Raw genomic sequence first — 9,805 nt, 5'->3', positions numbered from 1 at the left:
CCACACTTCTTCAAGTGCCCAAGTTTGAAAAACACTGAACATCCAGGGAGAAGCCACTAATTGGGGGCTGAAGGTTGAAGATGCTGCTTTTCCATGGAGAGCAGGCTAGCTCCCTCCTGCTGGGTTGGTGTTGGGGGGGAAACACTTGAAAACTGACCAAATTTGAGAACATTCTCGGAAGCTTACGTATGATGCCATCTTTGTTCTAATCATCATCTTCCTTCCATTGCTCTCTCTCCTTTACGTCATTTTGGACAGGCCCCATTGAGATTTTAATCAGACTGGGGGTATTGTTTTTTTTAACATTCTCTATATGAGCCACTGAGAGGTGTTTTGATGGCGGCAGGGTAGAAATTGGACAGATCCATGAGAAGAGAGTGAGCAAGCCTCCTCTTGGTTATGCATAATCATTAACATGATTTTGGCACTGCTCTTCAAACAGCTCTATAGAAACGCAAATGATTAAAACAGACCCCCCCCCCGAAAAAAATCAGATCTCCCCAGTGTTTTTTTTCAGGACCAAGAATAACATTTAGAAGAACAATTAGAAATCAATGTCTTGTCTCTGGTGTTGCAGGACTAACATTCAGGCTCCTTCCCTGTGCACACGTTTGCATGCATGCAGTTATGTGTGTTTGACATGTGCACGTGTGCATGCGCGCGCACACACACACACACACACACCCCTCTCCTTCCAGAGTTGCTTTTGGAGCTGTTCAGGTACCACCTTAAAGGCACAGTACGTACGGAACTGCTGGAGCTCTGCTCGTCCCCTTGCGCCTTCCCTTGGTGATCCCAACTCACACTGCCAGTCTCTGCTACTCTTCCTGCCTCTCCTGGCCCCGATCCCTGGTGGTTTTGCTAGTTTTGCTACTCAACATGCCCGCCTCTCTCTGCCCCTCCAGCGGCCCCTTTTGCTGCAGAGAGGGGAATCCCGCCCAAGGAGAAAATTCTTGGCTTTCTCCCTTCTACCTCCTTGCTTCCTCCTGAGTTTATTCTTACAACGGTACGCCCAGTCCACCTGCCCTAAAGCCCTCAACGCAGAGAGATGGGAGTGTGACGTTATGTCATGCCTGGATGCACAAGGTTTGTGGGAGTTCTCCCTTTTTTTAATGTGGTGTATACATCCGGTGTGATGTTTTACCTCCCTCTTTCCTCATTTTTTCTCCTACTGCTTTTCTTTAAACCAGCATTTCTCAATCCTGGCCACTTGAAGATGGGTGGACTTCAACTCCCAGAATGCCCCAGCCAGCATGCTGGTTAGAGAAGTCCTCCCATCTTCAAGTGGCCAAGATTGAGAAACACTGCTTTAAACTCTTTCTTTCCTTACACTTTCACTCAAACTCCACTTTCTCTTCCCACTGCCTTTCCTAGGCTCCCTCTTTGCCAGCTTTTCCCGTGGCATGTCACCTGTTTGCTTTTCCGGCCAATCCCCACTAGGCAATCATACCACAGGTTACACTTTCACTTTGCTGGTCCCTCTTCCCTTCCTCTAATTCCCTAACTTCTGTTTCACTTGCCTCTGGTTCCCTAAATTTCTATCCTCTGCCCTCCATTGTAAACTGGCTTTCAGGGCTCCTAATCTGGTAACCCACCGTGTCTCCCGGCTGCGATAAACAGTCTGTCTCATCCCCTGCCTCTTCCTTGCCCACCCTTTGGCATCCCACTCCTCTGACTCCTTTGTTGCTCCTAAACTCTAATAGGAACCAGGGGTCGCAATAAAATAAAGAGTGAGATCGCTGGAACCAGGTGAACTCTTCTCCAGCTACAGTATATTAGCAAATGCAGACAGCTTGCACAGAGAAGGAAAACAACAGTCACGGCTATTTAAAATCATATTTAATAAACATGTATTCTTTGTATAAAACAAGCTTTTCATTATTATACACAGAGAAAAAGCTATATACAGTCAATGCCTGCAACAGCACCCTTGCATAATATAAGAAGAGATCTGAAGAACAGTGATTGTGTTTTGCATCTGGCCACATTATTGTTTTTATGATTTTTTTTTTTAAAAATGGCAATCGGTACCCTGGAAAAAAGGAGAGGAATGCCGAGAGGTACCACAGGAAGGTAAAAATTGGGGGCAGGGGGAAACAAAGCAAAAATACAGGTGACAGGAAGTTGGCCTGAATTAAGGTAGTTTGCAAATCATAAACTCAGACCAAACATTGGCATTGTGGTATCAGAAAGTGAAATGGAGTTTATCCACAAAGGCACTTAGGAAATAGGATGGCCAACATTCAGAGCACTGAGAAATACAATATACTGAAATCCATTCTTCATTTGGAGCTTGGCCAATGCAATACTGAACAATTCAGTCAGTAAGACATTCAGAAAGAGGACTGGTTAAACAGGAAAAAGAACAGTTTGATCTGAAATATAAGGTGGCCAATTGGAATAATTAGCAATTTAAGGAAAGGCTTTGGCTGGGGAAGGAGTCAGAAACAGAAATTAAACAATAGACAGGGCTTAATAATTTAAAAATAGCCATGAATAAAAATATAAATCAGAGAGACAGGGTGGGAACAGGCCATTAGAAAATGCTTTAAGAATACCTGAAAGGCCGACCATGTGCTAATGGTAACCAAAGCTGAAATAGGATGGATTAAGCAAACAAAATGCTTTGGAATCCAACTCCAGCTTGGGAGTCCACATTCAAAACATCTGGAGGATACCAGATTGCCTATACCTGGTCCAGGGCAACCTTCCAGAGGGCACTCACGCAACATGCCAGGAAAGCAGGACATTTCTGAGATTGTTCCACACAGGGTTGGCAGCAGGAGCAGACGTGCCTTCTCCAGGATCAGTTTTAGAAGGAGCGTTGATGTGGCTTACAGCTGCCTGATTTGGCCCAGAATACAGCTAAAAAGGATGTTGCATTTTACAAAAGAGATGAACAAAACACTAGGGAAACAGCACTGGGTTTGACCATGAGTAACACGGTTGACTGGAACAAGTGCAAAACAACTATGATGGGTGGAATGGTCCCAAACCAAGGAAGGAGGGCAGCCTCCTCCAAAGTAGAACAGGATTGGGAAGATGGAGATCAAAACAATGACTCAAAAGGAACTATGGCACCAGAGGTAAGTTAAATGACCAATTATTTATCAATAGACAATCTGCACGAGAAACAGCAATATGGGTGGGTTGTGTTCTGTATATGGCAAGGCTTCAGAACCAATATAGCAAACCAAATGAGGAAGAATATCAAGTCATCTTGTGGAAGGCCCCCCCAAATACAAACATGTAGGAAGAGGAAGGGAAGGACATTAAGCTGTCTCTGATATGAGATGAAAGGAAATGATGCAGCAAGAAATGATGGTGACCAATAACATGAGTTGATGACGTGTAGGGGAAGTCTTCCCCCCACCCCCACATATTTCTATTTGTCCTTGGCCTGTTTGTTTTTCTTGTTCAGAATCTTCATCAGAGACTTGGACATGTAATATGGCTTCTCCTGGGAACCATCATTCCGCTCCAAGTCTTCCACTACAGGGACAAAGAGAAGACATTTACACCAGGTTGGCTAGTATGATGCAATCTTCTTCAACCTGGTACCCTCCAGATACCGTTATGGTCCTTCCAGTCAATCTTGATTCCTGCTGACTCCAAGGACAGGTCCTGCAGTTTTCTTGGCAACATTTTCAGAAGTGGCTTTGCCAATAATGTCTTCCTGGGGCTGAGGGAGTGTGACCAGCTCAAAGACACAAACCTGGACTTTGCACCCAAGGCAGGACCAGAACTCAAGTCTCCCTGCTCCAAATCTATTACCTTTAACCACAGCACCAGATATATTCCCAAATTCCAGCAGCTGGAGGAGCTTCTCCAGATTGCTGATACACTTTGTGTTTCCTAAACTTTTTTCTCTCAGAGCCCCTTCCCACTTTTAAAAATTATGGATGACCCCACAAGAGCTTTTGTTAGTATGGGTTATATTTATCAATATTTACCATATGAAAAGTTAAAATTAACACATTTGCTGCCACTACCGCTTCTCACAATTGTTTGATGGGATTTTAGAATTGTATCATTGTTCAACATAGGCTGGCAAATAATTTTGATTTCATGGACCCCTGAGAGAGTCTTGGGGGACCCCCAGGGATCCTTGGACCACACTTTGAGAAACACTGCTCTAGGGACATGAGATCAAGAGACACGAGGGGAAATACTCACAGAAACAGAGGAATAGGGTGTCAACACACATATTGTAGACACTGAAGAATCCTTGGGCTATGAGGTAGGTCCCTACAACCACCGTCTGAAGCAAAAGAAAGAAAGGAAAGAAATAAGAGAGAGAACTAGAAGATGGTGAGGCTTCAGTTTCAGAACACTATAGGATGGCATTCAGTTTACAATATTCCTATCAACCATGTTCTTAAAGATGCCAATTAGTGGCTCACAATTTGTATTCTTTCCCTTATCAACCACACGGCATCTGAAGAATACAGGAAGCTATTCAGTTGCCTCTATTCCAAATCACTGGTTTACAAATGATGTTTTTTACCACTGTGCTAAAATCTCTCTGACTCTTTCTCCCCACTCTTACTGTCCCACGCAACATTTTTTCTCCACCTACGCCTTGCAGTTTTGTGCCAGCAACCTCATTTGGGGCTGGGGGTCTGCAGAATCTTCCAATAGATTTAAAACATCTGTATGTATCCAGCACCCCAGACTGGATATGGTGATCTTTCCCACCCAGAAAGAGTTTTAAGAAGGTTCAGGGAGGCAGGAGGAAGCAGTGGTAAATCCCCAAGAAACAACCACGACATACCAGAATGGGCAACCAATAGTAATTGAGGACTGGGGATCGGAACCGGGTGTCATCAATGGGGATTCGCCCCGTGAAGAAGAAAAAGGACAGCGTGCCAATTCCTCCAACCACCAAGAGTTTCCCAAATAACAGCAGCAGATCTGTGATTTTATCCAGGACTACGACTCTGCATTGAGAGGAAGAGAATGATGGAATGGAGAAGATTTCCATTGGCCTCCCATGGCCAAGTTGTCTGAGGGCCTCCACTGTCCCACCCTGGTTACCTGACAGCGTTCCGCATCAGGAGCTGGAAGGCGTTTTTGGCTGATACACAAAAATTCTTTCCATAAATGGCAATCTGAGATGGAGGAGGATTTCAGAAGACAAAAGAAATGTTAAATCTTTGAAGGAGCTATAAGACCTCTCTCTTTGCTTTCTGAAAGCATCAGATTTCTCCCTGCTGTTGATACAGGTTGAGATGGTCCTATCGCTCCTCTCCATATAATCTGAAAACTCAACATTACCTGCTTCTCTCCTCCCCACCCGGCTACACACGCAGAAAGACACACACCTCATTTGAATGACTGATTGATTCATTGGAGGAAAAAGCTTGGAACTCAGATTGTGGCCTGTGGGCTTATTCTATAATAAAACCAGCCATTGTGGTTTAGTTTCTGGAGTACTGTGTGATGGGCAAATTTATGACTGGGCCATCCCCTTTCAGAAATACTTCTGCAGTTCCCTACAACATGTGGATGTTAACTTTAAATTGATGTGTGAAGGCAGTCTTGATGAAAACTAGCATATAATACAAATAAAACTGACAATGGGGCTGTAGAAAGCAGAATTTGGTGATATATACCACAGTTCCAAGGAAACCTGAATTGTTTTATCCATGACATTATATTACATGTGCAGCTGTCAACCCCCTTTTGACCCACACACAAAATAGCAAATTGGGTTACTGAATTTTGTATTCCCCCTGAATTCAAATGGGGAAATGAATAAATCAGGTGCACTAGGTCTTCGGGGCGGGGGACTAACTTCATCCAAGACCTCCACTTGTATGAGGATTATATCATCACTCATCTCTGCAGTCCACAGCCATCAAAAATTATGTATTCATAAAAAAATCCACTGGTGGGTGCAAAATGATTGCCAGATCCAGTGTAGTTTAACAGTAGCGGCCAAGGCTTACCATAATGTAAGCATTTCGGTTGAGGAACTTGATGAACTTCTCCAAACACCAGAAGCAACATTTCAGACAGCAGAGAATACAGCGGGCGACTTTATTGTTGGAATCTGCAAATGCCACAGCAGAATTAGAAATAAGGCTCACGTGGCTGTGGTTATATCCCTACTTGACTCTTAGAATGTGGGGCTGAACTGCTTTGAGAGGAAGATTTTCTTGAGGCTTATGTTCAGAGGTGTTCTGTAGGACGTAAGTCACTCCAGAATCTTCCAAGGTGGTGCAAAAGCTGGGTTTAAAGTGGCTCTATGGAAAGTGACAATCCATCTACCTACTAGACAAAATGCAGACATGTAGAAGTTCATTCTGCATGCACTTATTTTTGATTGCATGTAACTGGAGAACATATTTCTGTCTCACCCAGTTGAATTCCATCTCCCAAACCCTTACAGAATTTGAAAGAACATTCACGTTAATCAACTCCAGCGGTGTTAGACCCAACTCTCTAATTGCCCATATTGGATATTTTGTCATCTAGCCAAGCCAGTTTGCCACATGCCTTTCAACTTGTGGTCCAGATATTGTAGTATCATGCGGATCAGTTGAACGATGGTGAGGATGAGGGCGCCAAAAGCAAGTGACCCTATGTGGTATCTGTGGAGAAATCAGAGGAGTTTCCACTTAAAATGTTCCATAACAAGACTGAGAATGAGGATGCATTTGAGAAAACCCAAATAGAGGATGAAGTATTCACATGTATGCCTTTATGCACAGGTCACATCATCAGTGTATGAACTCAGAGTCTTTCAGATAGTGTTGGATTCCAGCTCCCATTAGTCCCGATCACCACAAGGTTGAAAGTTAATTTCTAAACCTTGTGGTCAAACAAGCTGTCTTTAGACCCCTGACATCTGTACTGTCCCCAAATTAAAACAAAGTAATACCCAAGCTTAGAATTCTTGAACAAGATCTCACAATATTTTGGTATTTCTGAACAAGACCTTGAGCCTATGGCACTGAAATAATTACATTACAGGTAATTTCTGAAGTCTTATTACAAGATTTATGAGTGGGTGATACAGGATCAGTGGTGCCTGGGGTCTCAAAAGGTTGGCGTCTTCCAGTTTAGAGCAAAAGGTAGCCCAGAAATCAGTAATAGCTCAGTTTATTTTCTCACTGATTGGAGACAGGCCACTCCATATTTGTGCTTGATACTTGTAATGGGAAGAAGGAATAACCTTGAGGAACAGGAGGAAGAGCTGCAACCAAGACAATAGTCTGATAAAAGAAATCTGAGTCTGGACCAGAATTGTAACCTGAGAAGGCATCTCAGACAAGATCTTCCCTAGTTCTCATGAAGATAAAGGAGTGAAGCACATTCAGATTTGCAAGATTCTGTTACAGTAAAAATAGCATTAGCATTCATAACTTTGGTTTCCTTGTCTGGCCTATCTTGAAGGGCTGACAATACTACATAGTTGCCGTCAGCACTCCCAGAGGGATGCTGAAGAAAATGCCATAGACGTCGGAAGCATCTTTCAGCTACACACCTTAATGTCCGGAGAAAGGCACTAATCAAGGCACAGGCTGGGATATCTTGAGGCTTGTTGAAGGCCCAGTAGTAAGAGGCAAAGGCTCCTGCCAGCACACACTGTCCCAGAGCAATGACAAAGTTGACACACCAGAGGAAACCCACAACGTTGTAGATCTGCAGATTGAAGATGTTGCGCTGGTAAAGCCCCTCGTTATTGTATTTGTAAAAGATGCACTCTGTCCTGCAAGGGAGCCCGGAAGAGACATTGAAATCCTAGGGAAAGAAATAATGGGACATGTGTGATACTGGTGACAGGCTGCAAAACAGGAGAGGCATTTCAGAAGTTACTCCACAAAGCTGCAGGCTTGGTAGAAGGGACGTGGACTTGGACTTTCATTCTCATGTTGCTCAGCCAGTTCCTCTTTCTCTCAGTGAAGCACAAGTCCTGAAGTCTGGGTTAAGTCATCTCTAACTGGCAACCGCTCTCAAAGGCATCAGGCCTGAGACTCAGCATATGAACTAGATAAGAGCCCTGTTAGCATACGAACTGGATAAGAAGCCCTTTGGGTCCAACCAAAGGTCCATCTTGACTGACATTCTGTTTCCACTTTGGCTGATTTGCTATAAACGTGATTTTAGGGGTAGAAGCAGACCTGGGGAGGAGCTGAATTCAATTTAGAAACTTTGGATTACAGACAACATGCAGCTGAGTTATCCAGTATTGGATAGGTCTTAGGCAGCTCCCCAAATTCCTATTCTGGAACATCAGGATCCATTTCCTCCCAATCATGCTAAACTGTAAAAAAAAGTGGTGGTTTGGCCAGAAGGCATCCAATTCATTCATGAGACTGCTTAATGTGTTTCTGTCCCAGAATGGGACACTTAACACCAAAGCATCCTCATAACAAAAATTGAGAGATTTACAAAGTATGATTCCCATCTTCCATCATACCACTGTGTATGGAATCTGGGAATCAAGATACCTGGGTTCTCCATCCGACCACTTACCAGTGGACTGCAACTTTCATTACCACTGTATTTTTCACAACCTGGTGCACTCTGATTTGTTGGGGCGATACGATAAAGCGGTTCTCCAGAAGTAGAAAGATATCTTTAAAAATGGGAAATAGTCAAGGAAATTTTCAAACAAAAATATCCCCTTCTCTTCTTCACTATGATGAATGTGAGAAGTTACAACCCTAGATAGGGCATTATGGGATGGTACACACAAGCCTGGCCTCCTCCAATTGGGAACACAAGCTTAATGCCACTGGAAAATGTTGCAGAGAAGGACGGAATTGAAAAGTTACAGATGTCAAATTTTGCCACCCAAAATTTGAAAGCAAACATTTTGAAACTGTAATACAGAAGTGAAGTTGACATTTGGTACCTCAATATTTTGAGTGCTTTCATTGAGGACATTCTTTGACTTTGTCCTTGCACACTAGCAAGCAGGTAGGAAGGCCGAAATGAGACATTAAATGCCAGCAGTCAAACAATGAAATAAAGTCAAGTCTTTCATTTATTTCATGTATGCATTGGCTCTATTTCTAGAACAGGGTTCCTCAACCTTGGCAACTTTAAGATGGGTGGACTTCAACTCCCAGAATGGACTGGCTGGGGAATTCTGGGAGTTGAAGTCCACCCGTCTTAAAGTTGCCAAGGTTGAGGAACCCTGTTCTAGACTAACTTTATCCCATCAAGAGCACATGTGTAGCAATCTGACAAGAACCATCAGGTTAAATATAACTGAATAATAAATATAGATATAAAAAAACTAAGTAAATATTCTCCAAATGTTTAAATCTTCAAAGACTATTTTATGGACATTTGCAGAAATACAAATTCATTGGGGAGAGCCTTCCTTTTAGAGTGAGGAGCAGAACAAAACAGCATGGAATGTGACTATGAAGTCCATTTTCCCTTCCCAAGACCATTTTCTCCCCTGTCCCCCATCCATCTGCATCCTGTGCCAACTGAAGACCTCAGTCCTTACTTTTCCACACAACAACACGCCAATAGGCCTGCGGGAATCACAGGATCATAGCAACTTTACAGATGGATGTAATCTCTCTCAAACAAAGAAGGAGAACCTGCCTTCTCTGTGGGTCATTGGTTCCAGGGTCAAAAGGCTCTTATTGTCAGAAAGTGCTTCCTAACATCTCATCAGAATGTCCCTTCCTGTGACTCAGGTCCATTCTTTCATGTTAAAAAAAGATAATTCCCCACATGTAGCCTGAAAAAGCACATTTCTATACTTCTCTTCATACTGCTACTCAACAACAATTCTATTACTTCTGTTACCGTTATACTGTTTTGCCATTTTAAT

General features: G+C 43.2%; 1 protein-coding gene across 2 annotated transcripts in view; it reads right to left on the bottom strand.

Moving 5' to 3' along the window:
- Positions 1 to 1,822: 1,822 nt before the first annotated feature.
- SLC44A4 (solute carrier family 44 member 4) overlaps positions 1,823 to 9,805 on the bottom strand; it is a 53,157-nt gene continuing 45,174 nt past the window's right edge. For both annotated transcript variants that reach the window (XM_088128704.1, XM_088128705.1), the window contains 8 exons: positions 8,485 to 8,587; positions 7,493 to 7,749; positions 6,502 to 6,596; positions 5,952 to 6,055; positions 5,038 to 5,111; positions 4,775 to 4,940; positions 4,177 to 4,261; positions 1,823 to 3,492 (listed from right to left, as the gene is read on the bottom strand). In XM_088128704.1, coding sequence (XP_087984830.1) covers positions 3,386 to 3,492; positions 4,177 to 4,261; positions 4,775 to 4,940; positions 5,038 to 5,111; positions 5,952 to 6,055; positions 6,502 to 6,596; positions 7,493 to 7,749; positions 8,485 to 8,587 — 991 coding nt within the window. In that variant the 3' untranslated portion in view covers positions 1,823 to 3,385. The remainder of the gene's footprint in view (positions 3,493 to 4,176; positions 4,262 to 4,774; positions 4,941 to 5,037; positions 5,112 to 5,951; positions 6,056 to 6,501; positions 6,597 to 7,492; positions 7,750 to 8,484; positions 8,588 to 9,805) is intronic.

Source organism: Python bivittatus, unplaced genomic scaffold, assembly GCF_059951505.1.
Source record: "Python bivittatus isolate LINGU-HERP-01145 unplaced genomic scaffold, Pbiv_v1 ctg000800_np1212, whole genome shotgun sequence".
In the NCBI taxonomy this organism is placed as follows: Eukaryota; Metazoa; Chordata; class Lepidosauria; order Squamata; family Pythonidae; genus Python; species Python bivittatus.
This window is presented reverse-complemented; position numbering and strand designations above follow the sequence as displayed.